This window comes from Stenella coeruleoalba, assembly GCF_951394435.1.
Source record: "Stenella coeruleoalba genome assembly, chromosome: 5".
Classification (NCBI taxonomy): domain Eukaryota; kingdom Metazoa; phylum Chordata; class Mammalia; order Artiodactyla; family Delphinidae; genus Stenella; species Stenella coeruleoalba.
The window spans coordinates 138908551-138931562 of NC_137150.1; the positions used below are offsets into that span (position 1 = coordinate 138908551).

The 23012-nt window shown below is 43.6% G+C and overlaps 1 protein-coding gene across 1 annotated transcript in view; it reads left to right on the plus strand.

Moving 5' to 3' along the window:
* IGSF5 (immunoglobulin superfamily member 5) overlaps positions 1-22196 on the plus strand; it is a 43082-nt gene extending 20886 nt beyond the window's left edge. The window contains exons 5-8 of the mRNA XM_079922762.1: positions 9564-9588; positions 12845-12957; positions 14143-14216; positions 21429-22196. Coding sequence (XP_079778888.1) covers positions 9564-9588; positions 12845-12957; positions 14143-14216; positions 21429-21524 — 308 coding nt within the window. The 3' untranslated portion in view covers positions 21525-22196. The remainder of the gene's footprint in view (positions 1-9563; positions 9589-12844; positions 12958-14142; positions 14217-21428) is intronic.
* Positions 22197-23012: the final 816 nt, after the last annotated feature.

A 23012-nucleotide genomic window follows, 5' to 3' on the forward strand; every position in this document is an offset into this window, starting at 1 on the left:
TTACACACACTGATTCTTTAAAGAAAAGCATATTGAAAGGTCGCAGGCTAATTTTTTTTGAAAATTCTATTTTCTCCATTATAGAGGTAACACAGACTTGAAGCATCCCAGACGTACATACAGCTAGAAGGTGAAGGCCCCCATCATGCCTACCATGAGCTAAGGTCCCTCAGTCCTCTGTCTGGTCGTCTGGATTGTTTTCTCTACATACTTACAAGTGTGTAGGCCGTGAATTGTGAAAGTGAAGTCATATTTTTCGGACACGTGAGCACCTTGTAGGCTGTGGTGATTCCTGGTATGATCTGAGTTTTGTGGGATGTGGTCATTTCGAGAGCAGACAAGAGTGGTGGGAGTGACCGTCCTGGTGGGAACTCTGGCACTAGCTGTGTGATGTTGGACGAGTCACTGGCCTTTGGGGCTCAGTTTTCTTGCCCGTAAAACGAGGTGGGGAGGAGCAGAGGGCAGACGTTCCCTCTCCTTGGCTGCCTGTCAAGGGCGCTTTAACACGTTTGCTGATTCTCAGGCCCCACCCCAGAGGTTCTGACTTACTTGGTCTGTGTGGAGTCTGGGAATTGGCATTTAAAAAAAAAGCTCCCAGGGCTTCCCTGGTGGCACAGTGGTTGAGAGTCCACCTGCCGATGCAGGGGACATGGGTTCCTGACCTGGTCCGGGAAGATCCCACATGCCGCGGAGTGGCTGTGCCCATGAGCCATGGCCGCTGAGCCTGCGCGTCCGGAGCCTGTGCTCTGCAACGGGAGAGGCCACAACAGGGAGAGGCCCGCGTACCACAAAAAAAAAAAAAATAAAAAAAATAAAGAAACGCTCCCAAATTACTGAGCAGTCAGGATCAGGGGTTACTGAAATGGAAACTCTCCAAGGCCCCACCTCCTGACCCAGCCTCATCAGGTACTACTATTCACAGTTTTGGACACCAGACAGCCTGGCCTCAACCCCCAGCTTGCCTACTTACTTGAGGTGTGACTTTACGCAAGTGAAAACCTCTCTGTGCCTCAGTTTTCTCATCTGGGAAACTGAGATAGTAATAATCCCTACCTTATAGGGTAGTTGTTATTGTGAGAAGTAAGTGGGTTAAAACACCGAGAGCACTTAGGACAGTCCCTGTCCCAGAGCCCACAGGACAGGAGAGTGAGCGATGGTTATCATTTATTTTATGGATTCAGAGATCTCCTGTGTGCCTTCTAGTCAGGAGCACGCTTTGCCCATGCTGGTGGTGATATTTTGTAGTCATCCAGTTGGTTTTGAGAAATTCTATGCGCCCTTTTAAAACTCTGAGCATTCCTGTGAGAGCATCTGGGAAATACTATTTTCCTTGTCTTCACAGATGGGAAAAGGCAAGCTCGGAGCTGAGATTAAAACCACACAGTAAATCCAGTCATGCAGCCCTTACGTGCATGTAGTGTGTGAAGGAACGTAGGGAGGAAGGCGAGCTGTGTTGACCCTGGAGATAACCTTCCTTAGTCACTATTTGTGGGTTCTCAGGTATAATATACCTATCCTCGCCTGCAAATCTGCCATTCACCTTGAACCATCACACCCACACCCTTCAGTAAGGCTTGGTGTCCACCTAGGTTCCCTGTTTCCTTTAAGACGTGGGCTGTAACTTCCCCAGAAGGATTCTTCCAGATTGGAGACCCAACATGGCAGAATAGAAAGACATGAGTGAGAGCCCCTGGGGCTTTCCTGCTCTGAGCGCCCTTGACCCTTTTATCGAGTCCTTATCCTGAGTGTCTTATCTGCATGACAAAGGGGTTGGGTCATGGATGAGATCATTCCAAGGTTCTGTTTTCTGTCCACCGTCAGGATTTTTGCTTTATCAATATATGACTATTGTTTCTTTTTCTTTCAACCCACTGTAAAGGTGCTCATTTAAAAATTAGCCTCATGCTAAACAAAAGTACCCATGATATATATGCGTGTGTGTACATATATGTAAGTACTCTATGATAAATTAAAAGTTATTATTAAAGTAAGGAAGGTTCTTCTGTGTAGCTCCAATCCTAAATTACATCTCTTCACAGTGCACACCCCACACTTTTCTCTGGGCTCCCCTGGAGGAGAGAGTTTTAGTCTTTCTTAGGTAGGAAACTCCATGGGAAATTTGACCCCCACCCCCACCCCGTAGAAGCGAAGAATGAGCCCTATGGCTGCCATTTTGCTGAGAGCCTGGGGCTTTTAGGCGAGTGCAGGCATCACTTCATTGAACTTGGTGGTTGAATTAAGGGACACGAGAGGCAGGCAGGGCACAACATCACCCGCTCTCTTTCTTGATTCTGTCCCCAACCCCAGAGAGGTGGCCTCCCGTCCTTTAAACAGGCCCTCCCTGGGGATCGCTGGCTGCCTCTGTGCAAGATCAGAGGAAAGTTGTTATGCCAAGGCTCAGATGACAGAAGCTGGCACGCTGAGCGCTTTCTCCAGCAGGGGAGGAAACACCCCTGACAGAGAGGGTCTGAGGAGGTCAACAGTGTGTTGACTTTTTCCAGTAAGAATTTCAAGCCTGTCTCTTGGATCTTGAGCCAGACCTTAATGTTTAACCCCAGCTGGCTCCCTTTTACTATGAAAGCTCCTATGATTTGCAAACTTCAGTGTGTAAAAGAGTTCAACAGACCGAGTTAAAATGACCACGGCCATCCTGGACACGTGTGCTGGACTTCACAGCGTTCTGCACGTTGACCCCCATCTCTCGAGTCTCTGAACAGCCTGGTGGGGTGAGAATGGTTACCGATGAGTGAGCCCAAGGCCGAAGGGCGCACAGGGACACGGTGGCCGTGAGATTTGATTGGTTCCACTGACGCAAAGCCCAAAGGGCTCTGTCAGACAGGAAGCTTCCATAGAGTGGTCTGATTGTGAATATCCTAAATGCAGTTCTGGGCTTAATAAGTTTATCATCACATCAGAGAGAGGGAGAATATAGGGGTGCCCTCTAAGGTGGCAGGTTGCTTGGGCGGTGCTTACATTTTGGCTGCATTTGGGGATCCTCAAAGTGTGGGTCGCCAACCACCAGCATCAGAATCCCCTGGGGTACCAATTCCAGACCCCTGACTCAGCATCACGGGAGGTGGGCTCTGAATCCGTGTGCACAATAGACATTCCAGGAGATGCTTGGGATTCTGTTTTCTGTGGAGCGAGGGGATGAGCCATATTCCTCTCTGGATGTGAAGGGTCTGGCTTGTTTTGTTGGTTTTGGACCATATACTATATTTTATTTTATTTTTATTTTTAAAAATTGAAGTAGAGTTGATTTACCATGTTGTGTTACTTTCAGTTGTACAGCGAAGTGATTCAGTTATATATATACATATATATGTATATATATATTCTTTTTCAGATCCTTTTCCCTTGTAGATTATTACAAAATATTGAGTATAGTTCCCTGTGCTATACAGTAAGTTCTTGTTCTTTATTTTATATACAGGAGTGTGTATATGTTAATCCCAGTCTCCCAATTTAGGGACTGGCTTGTTTTAAAGTTGCATGTATGGGACATGGGAAGGGTATAATCCTGTTCCTTCCCCCTTCATTTTTTTTGGAGGGTAACTCTTTTCTTATCTCTATCAGTCCCAGCTCACCTCAGAAAAATGGTGACTGATGCAGAGATAGATGGCATTAGTTCTGACTTTTCTAAAGTCCTGTAATTCTTGTCTCAGCATCTTAATATGGGAGAAAGGTGAGTCCTAGGTCTGGCTCAGAGGCAGCTGACTGCCTGGTGTACAGATTTCTCCATGTAGAGTCAGAAGGAAATTCAGCCTCTTTTATCTGTCCATCCATCCATCTATCCATCCATCTATCAATTCATTTGTTCAAGGTGTCCAATATGTGCCAGGTGCTTGGAGTATAAGGAAAATAAGACACAGTCCTTGTGGGGACTAAGTCTAATTTACATAGGAGCAGAAGTGTAAGAAGAATGGACCTGAGAGTGGTCAATTTCATAGACATTTAATATGGCGTCGAATGTGAGATGTTAAAAAAAAGAAGGAAATGTAAAAACCATTGTAGGTAATGTAGACAAACCTTGCACAAAGGGCAAAAGACAAATATCTTTTCATATTACATAGTTCTTCAAAGCACAGAGTTCCCTGGATCTTAGCACTTGCTTTGAGATAAGCCTGTGGATTATTCTGCAGTGGGATCCTAGCTCGCCCATGAATCAGCAACCAGATGTCGACACCAGAACACTAGTGATCATCTCTAACCATTCCTGCAACTTATTCTGAGAATTTAACTTTGAAACTATGATTTCAAAGAAAACTCTAAGTAAGAACATCCAAGAGACATTTTCCAGCTATATCTCTAGTTCCAAAGTGCGGGAATGCCATTGATTTAAAAGCAAACCCTATCTTCCTTCATAGGAAGTCTGCTGTTTTAATACTTTTCTAATGACTAGCATCTAATAAAATAGCACAAATTTACACTGAGGTGCTACCCACGCACTCAGGGTAGAGTGACAGACTTTCTTGAATAGCAATTCACATTTAAGCTGACCAACGTACATGTGGTTTGACTTCAACGTGGTTCAGTAGGAGAAGTGAAATGCTGGATGAGGGCTGTCTGGAACACGCGTGCAGTTCCCACAGCCCATGCCTAGGCGGCGTGGTCCCACAGGACTCCCTGATGAAGTTGAGGTTCTACACCTGTGGCAACTGAGCCCTTGAAATGTGGCCACTCTGACTGGCGCTGAGTATTTAATTGTATATAATTTAAATTAAATTAAATTTGAATCTAGACAACCATATGATGTGTAGTAGAAAGTTACAGCTAGGACATGGCTATGAAAAATCAAAATGGCTTTTCTTCTCTCTTTCCTTCTCTTCCCAGCTCTCCCTCTCCCTTTTTTTTTGACTGCACTTTTTTATTTGGTCCAGAAATTAACATAATAATCACAAATTTCTTAGTACTTCTAGCTTGCTTAATTAGTACAATGTATTTTGCACAATCACTATTTCAGCACCCTAGTTAAAGTAGTGTACGGCAAAACTCTTTCTAAGGAAAATGTCTTTGCTATCAACAACTTGTAAAACACATCATTGCAATTACTTTCTGGGGGAAAAAAACCCTTTACATTGTTAAAGTACTACTAGACACGTTAGTGTAAATAAGATGAAAGGAACTTCAAAAGTGTCACAGTCGTTTCCATTCCTAAAAATAAGTTGGTGACGAGCCGTAGCTTGAAACAGGTGAGAGTAGGTGAGACTTTCAGTTATATGTCCGTTAATCTCTGTACAGATTTGAACAAAACAAGCAGCAAGCGATATCCTGGCTCCTTTGTTTTTCTGCTTGCCTTGCCCCACCTGATCCTTCCTCTCTCCCACCTCCATGACTACTGGATAGAACAAGAAGGCAAAGTCGACACTAAGGAAGGTGGCTCCCAGAGAGCCATGTGAGGGGCAATTACTAGAAGAGAAGCGAATTGCAGGTGAGGTGTGGGTAGCACTGGGGTGGAAACTTGCACTAGGTTCCTTTGGGAGTGACTCTTTCTCAGTTTGTTCTGATTTCCTCTGGGCTTTGACTCTCCATGGGTGGGGACATGGAAATGAGAACCAAGGTCATCCTTCCAGTCTTGTCCAGAAGTAGCTGCTCAATACATACTTCTTTTTTAAATAAATTATTTTATTGAAGTATAGTTGATCTACAATGTTGTGTTAATTTCTGCGGTACAGCACAGTGATTCAGTTATACATATATATATATATTATTTTTTATATTCTTTTCCATTATGGTTTATGACAGGATATTGAATATATAGTTCCCTGTGCTATACAGTAGGACCTTGTTGTTTATCCATTCTGTACGTAATGGTTTGTATCTGCTAATCCCAAACTCCAGTTTATCTCTCCTCCATCCCCTTTCCTTTCGGTAACCATAAGTTTGTTTTCTAAGTCTGTGAGCCTGTTTCCGTTTTGTAAATAAGTTCATTTGTTTCATTCTTTTAGATTCCACATATAAGTGATATCATATGATATTTGTCTTTCTCTGTCTGACTTACTTCACTTAGTATGATAATCTCTAGGTCGATCCTTGTTGCTGCAAATGGCATTATTTCATTCTTTTTTATGGCTGAGTAATATTCCATTGTGTATATGTACCACATCTTCTTTATCCATTCATCTGTTGATGGACATTTAGGTTGCTTCCACGTCTTGGCTATTGTAAATAGTGCTGCTATGAACATAAGCGTGCGTGTATCTTTTCAAATTAGAGTTTTGATTCAGCAATCCCACTCCTGGGCTTATATCCAGTCAATAAGCATTTCTTGAATAAGTAAAGGATGTCAGAGCATGGAAACCACTGTTCCAACCTCAGGGAGTCATGGCCCAGACCAGCTTATTCACCTCTCAGGAATTTTAGAGGAGTTAACCAGAGAATGCTTGGACTGTGTTACTAGGCTGGTATTTATTGGCAGCAACGAACACTGTAATGAAAAATACCGTAGAGCATTGAATATTTAAGCACACCGAAGGGAACTTGGCCTTTGACATCTGGCTGTAGCAGATTGAATAGTTACAACATTGTTGGAAAACATAATCTAATTTATAGTGTGGCAGAATCAGTGATTACATACCCTTGACAGTGGCAAGCATCACTAAAATATATATTTTTCTCCTTTCTACCTTATAGACAGTATTGATAAACCAGGTACAACATTGCCTGCCTGGGCCATAGTTCTACTTGCAGTATCATTGTCATTGCTTTTGATCCTGATCATTGTTCTGATTATAATATTCTGCTGCTGTGTCTCCAGGAGAGAGAAAGAAGGTAACTTTTTTGTTGTTGTTCGTACAGATTTATATATATTTTTGAACTTTTGGTACAAGCATTTGCAGTTCATTAGCTCATCAGCTCTTTCAAAAGATATATTGGCTTTTAGAGTCCTTGAAAGGAAATGCATGCCATTCATAGAGAGGGAAAGAACTTTCTCAAGGAAGGAAGACATTCCTCTGGGGCCTGAGTCAACCGCCCAAGGAAGACAGATCTTCACACTTTGAGAAGGTGAAGAGACAGTGCCTTTCTCATCAAAGACACTGACTATTTGAGTTTTGTGTTTACTGGCAAGGATATAAGGCTGTCCCAATCTGTCATTTAGATGCTATGTTTTTTCTAGAATAATACCCACCTATATGAACACATCAAAAGATTATTTTCTATTTTGTAGAATTCTGAGTTTCCTTTTGTAGGTGAATATTGGTGTAGTGGTAGAAAGAAAAACATGGTCTTCTGTTAACAAAAGTAGTACAAATAAAGTAAATAAAACTAGTTACACATGTCTTCTAAATTAAGTCTTTTGAGATACCCCAAGATATATGAAGGAGTGGCCTTGTTTCGGGAGCAGGCCAACATAGAGGTGAGCCTATTAATATTAGGGTGAGTTCATCAACATTGGGGTGGGCTTATTCTGGAGTTAGTTTGTGATTTCAGAAACCACAGGGACTTTGTCACATGGACAGCTCAGGACTTTCCAAGTGTTGAGTGTGTGTGTCCATCTTTGTCTTTCTTTCTCTCATAAAACCTCCACGTACTCCTACTGAATATTTAAATTAAATATTTAAATTTGAATATTAAATTAATTTTCTTAATTTTAGAGTTTTGATGTTTAGCTACATGTCAGTTTAATTGCACTTTTAATTTTATTAAGACTAACTGTCACTCGATGAGCGCTTTTTGCATGTCTGCCAGGCACCATGTTACCCAACTCTTTTACTCAGAATAGTTCTCTTAGTGAGATATTCCATGTGAAGTTCATGGTCCAGCCTTAACTAGGCTAATTGTCTAGCCTTAGCTCCTGAATGGGTTTGGTTTGTCCTTGGGGAATAAATTCTGTGGTATACCTTTATTCTTTAGGAAACAGAAGTGAAAAGTAGTAAATACCTGTTGACCCATATTTGATGGGAATTTGTTTTTACCTAGGAGTTACCCTGTGTGCCACAGATGCATTACTCAAAAAAAAAAAAAAAAAAAAAGAAAAAAAAAAGAAAACCACTGGATTTTAATGAAAACTATGAATAAATTAAATTTTAATTTAGAACTGACTAGGATTGTTCATTGCCTTCAGATTATTATTTCTGACATTAGCTATTGTGGCATATTTGGAGAACATTCTATTTATTTGGACTTCTGCATCTCTCAGGCTTTTGTCTGTCCCACGCCAGCCTAGTAAGAAGGTTTGTGGCCACACAGGATGTGCACCAGGGAGATTCTCTGATTCTTAGCTTCCTCATTTACAAAATGGGGATAAGTCTTATCCTATAGATTGGTTATGAGAATTAAGTAAATTAACATAATAAAAGTTTGTATGATCATGATCTGTCCTAGATTTTATCCTTCATTTAACTTTGAAAAGTTGATTCACAATGGCCGCTACACTTCACCTTGACATAAATGTATAGGATCCAGCGAACACTTGGATTGTCCCATGATAATTATTTCCATGCTTACAAATATTAAATAGCAAGTGTTTTAAATAGTATTTTAAAATAAAGCTCTGCTTTGTTGGTGCCTGGAGAATTCTCAGTACTCTGCCTGGTTTGCTGGAGACTGACTGAGGATGGCTGAGGACCCCACTCAGCGTGGCCTGGAGGCTTTGGGGTCGAAGCTTCACGGGAACACTAGTGACATTCCTCTATTACCAGAGGGACACTAGATAATCTCTCCCCTTCAATTCAAATAAGATTGCTTCTGAGGTTCAATTTGAAGTGTGAATCAGCGGATGTTGTCAGAACTGCAAATAAGTGAGAACATTATCCAAAATATAAGGAAAATGAATATTTTTTTGATCTTGATAAAGCTTGGGATGGCTAAAGTGCAAAGCACACTGGCTTTAGTGCCAGGTGGATGGGGGCTGCTGTGTGTTACTCCCCATTGTGAAATGCTAGAGTCCCTCCAGTCCAAGAATCCATTGATGAAAAACATTAGCAATTTAATGAGAGCTTTTGGGGTGTGGACACAACTGTATGAATTGATAACATTGGTACATATTGATTGAAAATGTATTTCAGAACAAAAGAAATATAGTGCTGAAGCAATGAAATTCCTTATCTGTTAAAGACATGGTTATACTCTTGTAATAGTATCTAGTTTGTTAAAAATATGATGATGCTAACACCTACCTCTCGGGTTGTTGTGACGATTAGATGAAATAACACCTTGCATAGCACTGGCATGGTGCCTGAACAGGTAAGTACTGAATGACTGACAGCACGGACTGGGAACACAGAGCATCTCTTTATGGTGAACAGTAGAGTCTTTATAACCTCAGAAATTAGATTCAGTACTCACTAAGTACTTACTGGGCACCTACTATATTTCAGGTACCCAAGTATCACAAATACTTATATTTATGATAGTGAATAGCGAATTCTGCTTTCCTTAAGCTTGGAAGTCATTTGATAGTTCACTGTTGGGAAGCTTAATATCTATTGGATCACAAACACTCAGTAATGTGAGTATTTAAAATCAGGGGACCTAGAAAAATCGATGAGATTTTATTTTCAGAATAACTATCCTGATTTTGCTAATGTGATTTTCTTCCTTTTTTTTTTTTTTTTTGGCAGAATCTAGCTATCAAAGTGAAATAAGGTAAGTTTGAGATCACATCAATTTTCTGAAAATAAAAAACAAATGAAAACCAACCAACACAGACATACAGAGCTGTGGGATTTTAGGATTATGTTACTCAAAATTAGGTACTAAAAAGGGACAACTCTGAAAAACACATATGCCAATCACAAACTCATAGGGCAACATTAATTGCAGAGTAAAATAGGTAGGTTCCTACTGCCTAAGTTTGACTTCCTCACTTAGGAAAGTGGAGTGGAATTTAGTTGGTGTCTGGCATTCGCAACTCTTTCCACAAGAGGACACTCTGTACTGTGACTGTTGGCCCTCCTGCTTTGAGTCAAGGCTAGAGATGTGAGGGCCATTTCAAGGATGTCAAAGAACCAGGCAGAGGTCCTGCTGGAATTTTTGGGGTGGTAGAGACAGTGAGACCAGCTGGGTGACTAAGGCAATGAAACCGAACAGGCAGACAGATTAGGAGTGTTCACAGCTCACTGTTCAGGGCGGAGGGACAGAGAAATTCCTGCCATCCTCACGGCTGTCCAGAAGTAACTGCAAGCACTTTTAAGGTAACTATGTCAAGCACTTACTAAAGCCAGTTTCAATGTCTGCAATATTTACATAATTATAAATACACTCAGGGGAAGGATTTTTTAGACAGTGGTGATTTTGTTGGGAGTGTTAAAACCCCATCTACTTTTCAGTATTTTATTAGATAATTTTAATATGTGAAATGTTGTGATTTAAAATATCTTCTGGCTACGTGTGGTGAAGGACGATGTATGTAATCATCATGTAACAGATACCATCCATTTTCCCTCGACCCCAGTCACTCCCTGGTGATAACGTGGTTCGCTTTCTCTGAGGATGCCACAAAGCAGAAATCTGAAAATGCACCTCCTTTGGGGCCTGACTTGGGACAAGAGGAGAGGAAGGAAAACTGACCTCTGTAATTATACTGGAATTTCTCTCAACTGCTATCACCAGCAGGGTGGCGGTCTGAATTCTTCTGTTCGTCATTACTGACTGTGTAATGTCAATTCTATTCTCTGGGATCTTAGGTGATTTCAAAACGTGGTACAGTGATCAACAGCTATTCAAGGCAATGGGTAGAGAACAGCAATAACAATGGCAATAATAATCATGACACAAGTAGCGACAGTAAGAGCTGGCATGAGTGCCTAGCATGCGTGTCAGGCTATTTTACACTTGGTGGAGGTTATCTTCCTGAATTCTCCCAATGATTTTATGAGACTCTTTTTCCATTTGGTAGATGAAGAAGCTGAGGGGTATAGGGAGGTTAAGTAATGTGCTCAGTATCTCCTGTCCAGAGAATGGAAGGGTCTGAATGTGAACCAGCTGACCTTGCTCAGGGCCTGAGCTCTTGTCCGTGTGCAGCTCTTACCCTTAGATCCAAGTGCATTGGGCCCAGGGAAGAAAAATGGGGCAGCTCACTGGGGCCCCTGTGTTGTACCTGTTTCCCCTCCCACTGGGTCAACAGTGCTAACTCTAGCTGCTCACAGATTTCTACTGCATTAAAATAACATATATATATATATATATATTTCGTATATATATTTTTCCTATAGGATCAATGCATACTTATTTTAGAAAAAAATTTTTAAGTAAAGATAGTTTATAAAAAATGGTTTTAAAATCACCCCTATTGCCCAGAAGTAACTGTTACCTAAGTACGTATATATTTACACACATGTGTGTTCACCAAGATACACACACGTATATGTTCTGTGAAATTTGGATCATAATAAACATCATTTAATATCTTTCTCTCCTCACTTGACACTATTCTGAAGATTATTTCTGTTGACAAATACTTGCCTGCAATGTTTTTGTTTCATTTGCTTAATAAAGTTTTTTATTAAAATATAACTATAGAAAAGTACACAAATCGTGAGTACGTAGCTTGATTAATTTTCATAAAGCATGTGGACCTGGACTGCTGACGCAGAACTAGGACACCCCCAGGACCCCAGCCCCTACTCAGGCCTCCATGAAATCATCTGCTGCCTCTTCCTCAAAGGTCATGTCTTCTGACATCTATCCCCACATCCCCAGAAGTTAGAGTTGTATAAACTTGATATAAATGAAGTCATGTGATATGTCTGCCTTCTTGAACTTCAGGCTGTGAGATCAATCATATTATTGAATGCAGATGTCAGTGGTTTCTTACTATATAATACCAAGTAAGGGGTATACAAGCAGTTGATTTTTCCATTTCACACTTAAAGGGCATCTGGGACCGTGACGAACATTACTGCACTAAGCGATCTTGTGTGTGTCTTTTGGTGACATGTATACCAGTCCTCATTCCTGTTTTGTATTCTGTTGGGTATAATCTATTAGTGCAAGCTGGGTCATAGGACAGGTATGTGTTCAGCTTTAGATGATGTTACCATACAATTTTCAAAGTAGGTGTAGCAGTTTACACTTCTACCAGCAGTGTAGGAGAGTTCTCACCTGTAATAACTTTTACAGGTGGCATGGAATTCCACTTTAGAGATGCATTGTCATTTATTTTACTAGTTCCCTACCTATGGCTGGGCACCTGTGTTTGCACTTTTGCTGGTATAAATAGCTCATGAATGAACATTCTTTCAGATAAATCTTTGCACATACCCTTGCGTATTTCCCTTGCTTATTATAATCAATTCTTAGTGGTTAAGCATAAATATTTAAAAATCTTTGGGTATCCATTGCCAAACTTCTTTCCCCTGGGAAGCTGCACCAACTTCTGCTTTATTTCAGAGGCTGGCATACTTCTTCTATCAAGGGCCAGATGGTGAAACTTTGGGGTTTTGGGGGCCACGTGCTCTCTGTTACAACTACTCAACTCTGCTGCTGTAACAGGAAAGCAGCCATAGACAATATGGAAGCAGACGGGTTCCAGTAAAACTTTATTTAAAAAAACAGACAGGGAGCTGGATTTGGCCTGTGGGTCATAGCTGGCCAGCCCTGCTTTATCTGGTCACTGGTGTCTGAGAGTTGAGCACCAACCACCAGGGGACTGGAGTCTATGGACCTATCATGATAAAGTTCCATTTCTCCCCATAAGAGGAGTGTGCGAGACACAGGGCACCCACACGGCCGTGCTGGTGGCTGTGAGGGTACATCCCGTTGCTAGCCACCCTCCAGAGGCCAGTGCCCGAGCGTCGGCCTTGTGGTGAGTGCATCGTGTGTGAACGCTCTGGGTGGAGTCGTGAGACACGAGCAGCCATTGCTGATTAACATTTGGCTTTTTCAAATGGTCTAATTCTAGGAAATCTGCAAATATGAAGACAAACAAAGACACTTCTGGGACAAAGTTAAAAAGCGGGAATGAAAACTATGGCTACAGTTCAGATGAGCCATGGACCACAAGTCAGTGGCCAGGTGGGTGCAGCGGAAAGATCTGGAAGAGAAAGTGTCCGGAGAGAGGCTGACCCATCAAACACCGGCTTCTGAAGGCGGCTGCCTTAGTGGTTGGCGGTCATTATTTGGGGAGTAATTTTTAGAAGAAAGCGACATTCCAGAACTAGAAATATTCTAGGAGAAGATAACAGTCAAAACCCACCTATTTGTCTAAAGTTTAAAAGAAATCGAGGTGGAAATCTTAAGAATTTTTTAAAAATAATGTTTTTCTCAGTGTTTTCTCTCTTTTTAAAAAAATGCTTCTACCTTAAAGTGTGTGAAGAGGCATTTGAATACATCGAGGGTAACTGCCCCCAAACTTCAATTAAGTCTGAAATTCAGCAAGAAATCTTTTCCTCTTCAATCTGACAGTCATAAGGTGGGGGGGGGGGTGTCTCTGAAACCACTGTCACTAGTGAGGGACAAGGGTAGCATCTGAACCAAGATCCTTTTGAAAGTAGTTGAGAGAAAGAGAGATGGTACAAATTACCCCTCAGCGGTTGGGGAGGGAGACCGGCCCTCACAAGTTGCCGGCAAAACAAATTCCAGAGATAGAGTTTTGGTTAATTGATTCTTACCGAGATGCTAGAAAACTTTTGTTCACTGAGATTGGGACTCTATTCTTGGCAACCCCATAATTTCCATTTTTCCGTGGCTGTCTCCTAGGTACATTCCAAATTGTATGCTTCAGATTTAAAAGAATTCCACAAAGCATAGACAGTTTCCTTTGATAATCTGATCAAAGCCTCTTGCAGAATTTCCTGTGATAGAATATTTATTCATTAATATTTTATATGATTAATTAAGTAGCTTGACCAAAATCATGGCCCAAACTGAACCTCTCTGGCTCCTTTTTTTCCCCTGTGTTTATTTCCCTCGACGAGCCATTAAAGCAATGGATTCATCTTGTCTCTGGATGAGACTAACCTGTCAAGAAAGGAATCGATTTTGAGTCCTTTTGCTATGTTTTTAATTTCATTAGAAAGATAAAGTTCTAAAAATATGTAACCTCAAGTAAACTTAAAAAAAAAAACCGTGTGTGGTTACAGATTATTGATGCCAGGGGTACTACTTAAAAGCAAAGGTATTTCTTTATGGATTGGAATTGGTAGAATAGGTAGTGTGGTTTTGGTCACTTGTGACTCTAAAATCATTTTGCTGTTGCAGAGACTGCTTCTCTCCCTGCAAAGTCCTCTGAATCCAGTGTTCCAGAACAACGTGTCAGTAGGCAACCGTATCAGGTGATTCAGACATTCTTCTCCCTTTTGGACTTTTTTTTTGCTACTTAAAAACCCTTCCCCTATGGTAGGTGATTACATTACATTCATGATGGACAAACGTGGCCTTTGCTCACCTCCAAGTCAACGGGCCAGCATGGAGGAATGGGGCTGGGACACGTAGTATCTCTTTGTAGTGGGTTTTTTTGGGAAAGACCAGAAGTTCAGTTGGGGGCTGGTAATCTTGATGTGTCAGTTAGACGTCCACACAGAGGTATGGGGCGTGCAGACGGATGTGTGAGTCTGGGGCTCCAGGCAGAGGCACGATCGCAGGTGTTCCTGGTTGCTAGGCAACTTTCGATGGACACCTCCTTCCAAGGGACATTAAACATAAAGAAAACCACCCATTAGGAACCGTGAGGACACCGTACGTTCACTTTCCAACACTGAGTTAGCATTGGTGTCACTCATGAATGAATTAGAGTTCATATGCAGAAAATATGATTCTTTATATCCAAAAATCATATTAAACAAATGTGCATATAACCAGGACCATTTTCTGGCCTGTGCATCTTCAAAGGAGAAGTACTGGGATGCGATTCTGCCGTAATGTCCCCAGTGGGTGTTTTCCCCATTTAGCTTTTGGGAAAGCCAGACTCACAGATTGGGCTTCCGGCAGTTTGCTGGATCAGGTGGCCTTGGCTTTGTTCTGCCTTGGAGTTGCCACTGGCCTGAGGAGCTACTGCTGAGCGTGTGCCTTCGAAGCCCCATCTTTCCTTCCTGGCGTAGATGTTCACTTGAGTTTCCAGGCGGCTCCAGGCTGTAATATTTCTTTCTGCGGTCGGGATTCAGCTCCATACATACAGCTTGCCAGTGACGTGTGCCTCCCAGGCCTTTGGGGGGAAGGGGAGCTTTGATTGACGCTCAGCCATGTATCGGGAGGAATGAAATGATGCTATTAGCGGCAACCAAGGTAGCCAGGCAGGAAGACGTATGAAGGGTCTTCACAAAGCAGATGGGCCTACGTGACAAATTGTGAGCCCCTGGTACGAGTTCAAGCTACTTCCTCAGGCTGGGTGGCAGGAAAATAGAGACATAAAATTCTTCCCATCAAGGCTGCTCTCTTGGGCACATATATCTCTTGACTGTAGAGATGCAACCGTTTCCCCTTCGAAGGGCTGGTGGCTTGACTAAGAGATGGTGGGCGAAAGGGAGTAATTGCTGGGCTGTGAAGGGTGTTTCCTGTCAAGACCCCCCGACTGGACCTGAGTGGGGAATGCGGTCTGATGAAGTGGCTCTCTCTTCCCCAGCGCCAAGCATGGTCACTCCAAGAAGACACTTAAGCCAATCTTTACTTCCGTGGCCTTTCTGTGGTTACCTTTTTCTGTTCTGTGTCTTTCCACCTGACAAGCCACAGTGCTCAGGTCTGCAGTGGAGGATGGGGCAGGTGGGGAGGAGATACAGAAGAGGGTCATGTCAGTTGATTCCCCTTGATATAAATGAGGAGAAAGGGGAAGTCTGGATGCATTTGGATACAGGAATGGAGGATGACGTTTGGAGCTCTGAATGGGTGCTCTTAAGCTTGAAGTGTTGTTTTGAAAATATACAGGGAGAGAAATTTAAGAAGTTTCTGCTACTTAGACATGTAACCGGTTAAATAATCTATTGGTGGAAAAAGCACAGTGGCCATTGAGCTGCTGGGCCCTGGGGGCTGGTAACACACATATCTGTGTTTCTTGAAGTGTTTGTAAGGCTACTAGGGAAGCAGGGCATCTTGGCCAGAGCACCAGGGTCCTTAAGAAACAAAGAGGATGAAAGGAAGATGAACTGTTTTTGCCTGAGCTAGAAACTGACAAAGAGTTTTTAAATAGCTGGATTTTTCTAAGCGAGGGAACTTGGACAAGCACATTTATGAAGAGGCCTGTCTTTGGTCATTAAGCAAAGGGTGCCTTGCCGGTGTGGGCCCAGGCACTGTGTCCTGGATGCCCATTTGAAGAACCTTAACGTGAGATGTACTGTGAGCTATGCTTCCCGTGAGGCACTTAAAGGAGGAGGGAGCAGACAAATATCATATAATATCACTTCTGCGTGGAATCTAAAAAAATGATACAAAAGAACTTATTTACAAAACAGAAATAGACCCACAGACACAGAAAACAAAATTACGGTTCCCAAAGGGGAAAGGGGGAGGAGAGACAAATTAGGAGTTTGGGATTAACAGATACACACGACTATATATACAATAGATAAACAACAAGGTCCTACTGTATAGCACAGGGAACTCTACTCAATATTTTGTAATAACCTATGAGGGAAAAGAATCTGAATATATATACATTGGGGCTGGCCAAAAAGTTCATTTGGGTTTTCTGCAACATGTTATGGAAGAGCCCGAACGAACTTTTTGGCCAACCCAATATATGTAACTGAATCGCTTTGCTATACACCTGAAACTAACATGACACTGTAAATCAACTGTACTTCAATTAAAAAAAAAAGGAGGGAGGGAACAAGATGGTCAGTAGAGGAAAGGGCTGGGCCTTCAGTAGGTCTCTTCTGTGTCCTTATTCCAAAGAGGACGTAGTCCTGCATGTCATCATCTGGCCACTGAAGAGCCACCAGGTGGTCAAGCCATAGCTTGTAGAAGCAGGTCCAGGCGACCCTTAGCCAGAGGTTCCTTTAGAACTTGCCAAGGCCGGGCCTGCAGCCCAGCCTGGTCTGTGTGGCCACGCCCCCTGCTGCGCAGGCTCATGCGGAATTTCCTCGGAACCCCTTAGGCCACAGAGCAAGGACAGTGCAATCTGTGCTTTCTTTCCTCATAAACTTTCTCCATGCGCAATGAGCTTTGCTCCCTGGAGGGCCCAGGACAGGAGAGCTCTTCAGAGCCCCGTCCTTTGTCCTTTCATCCTGCCTTCCTCTCCACTTGTCTCCGTGTGACTCATTTTGTCCACTTTGCCGTCCTTGCTGCTGTGGGGTGTGGCCACCCACGTGGGCCTCAGGGGCCCAGAGCAGGTGCCCAGCGAGACTCCTGCCTGAGAAGCTGGCTTGTTAGAGCTCAGGGTGGTTGACTACAGATGACACAGTTTTGCAGAAAATCTGCGCTAGGCTCAGGTCCCGAAAAACCTGTCAGTTAAACCGAGAGAACTCAAGCTGTGAGTCAACCTGCAGCAAAAGCGCAGCCCAGGCTCCATCACTGTGGAGCTGGTTGGGTCAGATGCAAGTCCTGTGGGCGGAGACAGGGTGTGCATGACAGCAGCTAAGGCTCGTGCTCTGGGTCAACAGGTCTCACTCAGAGCAGCGCCATCTTGGCTTTGGCAAGTACAACAACTCACAAGTCCGCGTGTGCGTGTTCTCTCCACGCTGTCTCCTCTTCTGCTCAGCTGGTGTCTTATTTGCCCTCTGCATCGCAGGAGGTCGTACGTAGTGGACGGCCATTGGCTACACACAGTCTGGCACAGCATTCATTCTGGGCATTCCTTACACAGTAATTCCTTCCAGTGGAGCAGGTTCTCAAAGCCCAGCATTGTGCTGTCACCAACAGGGCGACACCAGGAGCCCGTATGCCTACGGACTGATCACCACAGTGAAATCATGACAAAAAATATTATTTGACAAACATAGACGAGGATGCAACATTTTGTTTTGAATCCCTGAAGAAAGATACATGATTCCAGGTCAAACGGCCATTTGGCTCCTTTGGAATCTTGGTCACTTTGGGTTTTCTTCAAGGCTCTCTCGTTCAAACATGATCCAAGAAAGGGGAAACCCGAAGGGCCTGGGGTGCTTAGGGGACTCACGCTGTGGCCTTTGGGATGTCCAAGCTCTCGGCCCCCACCTGCAGACTTCCTGTCTCAGTAGAGCTGGGGAGGCAGCCTGGGCATCTCTGCCTTTTAGAGCCAGCTGAGGGGGCTCTGACACGTGGCTAGATTGAAGTGTTATTGGCTGCCTTATAGTAAGATGGCAGTGGGGCTTGCAGGAGGGAAGAGTGCGGCTTTGCCAAAGATGGACTTGCCTACTTTGTCATTTCACCCCATCCAGTACTTATGATTTGCTCAGAGTCCCAAGGCATTCATGGTAACCACACTGGGCAGGGGCTGTACTGGACCCCTCCCCGGGGTTGATGGTGCCTGTACACTTGCTGACATCATGTGGACTCCCTTACAAGGAGAGAAGGCCCTGGAGTCTGTGGCCGTGTCTGCTCAGAGCTGCGCACAGTTGCTGAGGAGAGGGCGGTTTTCGGGGTCACTCCCACCCAGAGTTCCACCACCTGTGTCTACATCTGCAGGCTGCAGAGAGCCTGTACACGCTGCGTCTTCATCATGCATCGCCAAGTACGATTTAAATTACATCCTATGCTCAACAGTTACTAGAACAGGAGCCTGGATTCTTAATGCTTTAGGAAGGGGTGAAACCCCGTCGCCACGACACCAGCCCCCCACGCCTCTCGCTCCTCCAACATCCTTCCCGTTAAGGTCTGGAACGCCAGAGGCCCGCTCTGCTGTGGGGAAGGGCAGCACGGATGTCGTGGCGAACCTCTTTTCTCAGATCTCCAGTTGTCTCCCGACGCTTTCAGTGCTGACCGTCCTTGAAAACGTCAGAAGTGGTGAGGGCTCAGCTCAGGGACAGTGTCATCAGGGACAGTGTCATCGGGGACAGGCTGTGGGCTGGAGGTTGGCTCCATAGAAGGCCAGCCACTGTGGTCAGAGGCCACAGGGGGCCATGGCTGATGTAGGCCAGGTCCGTTGGGAGTTGCTGGCTTGTAAACCGTGGGAAGACGCCCCCGCTAGCCGCCTGGAGCACCTCCCATGCTCATCCCTACCTCTCAGCCCGCTGCCTTGCCAGGGTGCCCCGTGAACTTGGGGCTCTTTACCAGAGGCTGAGATGGAGAATCCTCATTCCTATAACCAATGGGCAGAAATGCGGGAAGTGTTTCCTGTATCCTGGGTACCAAAGAATGCTCACTGAGCGTGGGGGTGCAGCCAGCACCTGGAGACACACTTATCTGGGTACCTGCTCATCGAGCCGTGGTCCTCAGTACAGAGAAGCCCTTTGGGGGCGGGGGGAGGGCTTGTTAAAGTGCACACTCCTGAGTCTGTTCCAGAATTTCTGGATCAGAATCTCTGGAAGATACGACCGAAGAAAGGGCATTTTTACCTTGTTCCCCAGGCAATCTGCTTTAAGGAAATTGTTTTGTGGCTCAGCGTGAAAACAGACACGTATTGCATTGTTTCTAAGGGAAAGTCATTCTGAGTTTTGGGGGTTTGCTTACATCTGTGCATTTGGAATCATTCGTGTTCACAAACCCACTGCATGGCCCTTGCCACAGAGCATGGAGGATCTGAGATGCTTGTGGTGGGGCTGTGATGAAGATCAAATGGAAGCGTCTCAGCACCAGAATATTCCATAACCACGTGGCACCATAGCTGAGGAACGCTTTTTAAATCTCCCATGTTTTAGGTGGGTCTAAGGCACATCGCATTCAATATATATGAAGGATAGAAAGAGGGTTTGGGGCTGTAGAGACCCCAGAGCATGCACTAAATTTTAAGAAGGCTCAGAAGGTAAAAAAAGAGACTGATTTTACAAACTGACATAAACCAAAACATGGCGCTTTTCTACACTGATTATGTCTATCCGGGCTGCATCTCCAGTTAGGATTATATAACACCGACATTATTTTCCAGACAAGAATTTCTGTTGGTGAAGTACAGATAACGCAGGTGTAACTGCCCACGAAACACACTGGCACAAAACTGATAAATAAAATCAGAAATTCTTTCTGAAAATTACAGTTAATGAGAAAGGGATGCACCTTTTATTTTGATAGGAAGTCATAGGGTTTGCAAATATTTTGCATCATGATGAATATTTCAATCAAACGATCCACCCTTTCCTCTCCTTGACTCGCTGTCAGTCCATTTTTCTGGTTATTTCAGGCAATTCTGTGTCTTTCCTCCTGACTCTTTCAGTTTTGGGGGGTGAGGTTATGAATAACTTGAAACCTGGATGATGTCTCCCCTGCTAATCTTTTCCCCATGGAGGTCAACAGAAATAAACTCTTGATAAACTTAGAAAACAACAACGGTTGGTACAACCATGTCATGGGGACAAAAGGCAAACGACAGCAAAAATTCCAGGCATCATCACAGCAGAAGCACCGCCTTTATGGTGCGATGTAACCCCATCAGACCTGTGGGGCTGCATCCTTGTGTGATGGGGGGTCAATGAATTAAAACCACGAGTCAGCGTGATTCCACCCCCCAGACTTGCTGACGTTCCATTGTGATGTAAATTATTTATGGTGCCCAGTTACATTATTTAAGATGTTAAATGCAGCTCGGGTGCCCTGGAGTCTGAGTCAGCATTCTCAGGGTGGCAGGAAAATACGCTGCATGTATTATATTTTATTTTAATTATTTATTTATTTTTTATGTAAAGGACTGATGACTTTTAATTAATTAATTAATTTCGTTTTGGCTGCATTGGGTCTTTGTTGCTGCACACAAGGCTTTCTCTAGTTGAGGTGAGCAGGGGCTACTCTTTGTTGTGGTGTGTGGGCTTCTCACTGCGGTGGCTTCTCTTGTTGTGGAGCACAGGCTCTAGGTGCACGGGATTCAATAGTTGTGGCACACGGGCTTAGTTGCTCCGGGGCATGTGGGATCTTCCCGGACCAGGGCTCGAACCTGTGTCCCCTTGCACTGGCACTGTGCCACCAGGGAAGTCCACTGCATGTATTTTAATAGGGCAACACTCTTCCACAGGCATTGGCCCCTCAGAGGAGTGAGTGGTCTGCTTGGTAGTACATTTCAGAATGTAAGAGCCAGGAACACTGTCCGAGGAGACAGGTGGGTGATTGACACGGAGTCAGTTCTTCAGTTTTGCTCCTTTCCTTTAGAAAGAAAGTGTGCTATTTAAAGAAGGTTAGAAATATTTTACATTTTCACACAATGGTGAGAATTTCCATAGGAATATTGAAAAACAAAACAGTGAATCTTTGCTGTAATTTGCCTTCATATAAACACTGGATTCTTTGAATTGGATCGCTCTTCAGGCCCTGTACTTGGGAAACATCTGCAGTGTGTGTTATTGAAAATCATAGAGGAAGGACCTGTGTTAACGTTTGTGCTCCTCTCTGCACCCTCGTTTTATCTTAGCTGACGAGTTGAGCTTCCTTCTCAAGTGTGCCGTTATGATGATCTCAACCAACTCAATCTACCCTTTTCTCTCTGTCTCCAGGGATCTGACCAGCACCAGCTGGGCCCAGCAAGTCGCCCACAGGTTTCCTTTAACGTGGCCAGTCCTAAGAAGGTCAGGAATGTGACTTTGGTATAGTACAGCATCCCTTTGGCTCCACATGGCACTTGGCTGATGACCTACATCGCGACGATATCGTCAGTGCTCATGATGATGTCATCCCTGCTCATGATGATGTCATCATTGCTCACAATGGTGTTGCCATTGCTCTCCATCATCCTATGGCTGGGCTCCAGCTTTGCCAACATGACCTAGAAGAAGCGATGCTGGCATCATCGGAATGGATATTTTATAGGGACGGAAGGAATCCATTTTCCCAGCTTCTAAAGTGGAATTTGACTTTTAAAATGTTTTGAGATTTCAGTGAATTCCATAGTTACTAAGTAAAAGCTGCAAATTCATCATGATCGTGCTTCTCATCACTCAACACTCCTGCTTGCTGACCCAACAAATGGTAGATAAGTCTCCATCCCACCATGACATTTAAGAAGTTTTTATTATCTGAAATCCTATGAAGTGATATTTATGTATGTTTACTATGTGGGTATTATTGCATATTATCTGTGAAAAAAAGAGGATAAAAATTAGGATCAATCAGACATCGAAAATTGCCCAGAATGGGGGGCTCCCTGGTGGTCCAGTGGTTAGGACTTGGCGCTTTCACTGCCATAGCCCGGGTTCGATCCCTGGTCGGGGAACTAAGATCCTGCAAGCCGCATGGCGTGGCAAAAAATAAAAATTGCCCAGAAAATCAGGACTTATAGGTTATAAGTCATTTTAAATTCTAAAGCTAATGTGCACCTTGAGAAATATCTCATTATTGAATATTGACATGAAGACATTCATTTTTATCTGCTCCCTCATCAGTCTTGTTCTCTTGTCCTCGGATGAGTTAGATGTGGATTATGTTTTGTGGGGGACATACTCCAGCCATGAAAAAACTGGAAATGGGAAATATGTTCTTTCATAAATAAAAAGGAAAACACCAAAAAACTTGTATTGCTTTTCTTAACTCTTTACTATTCAGGGGGTAGTTTAAAGAATCATAGAGCTTAGGAACCAAGAATTTTCCAAGAAACAAAACAGAGACCTCTATAAAATTTTTTTTTCTTTTTTCATGTAGAGATTTTCAGTGTATTTCGCTGTCCACCCCATCACTTCATATTTAACGTAGAGGCTAGTATTTGGCTGTGCTCTGCACTGGTTGGAACAGATTGCTATGATGGTCAGTAATTAGCAACTGCTCTGGGCCCCAAGGCCCAACCATGCTATTGCTGAAGTGGAATTCAAATTTTTTTTTAACATTTTTATTGGAGTATAATTGCTTTACAATGGTGTGTTAGTTTCTGCTTTGTAACAAAGTGAATCAGTTATACATATATCCTCATATCTCCTCCCTCTTGCATCTCCCTCCCACCCTCCCTATCCCACCCCTCTAGGTGGTCACAAAGCACAGATCTGGTCTCCCTGTGCTATGCGACTGCTTCCCACTAGCTATCTATTTTACATTTGGTAGTGTATATATGTCCATGCCATTCTCTCACTTCATCCCAGCTTACCCTTCCC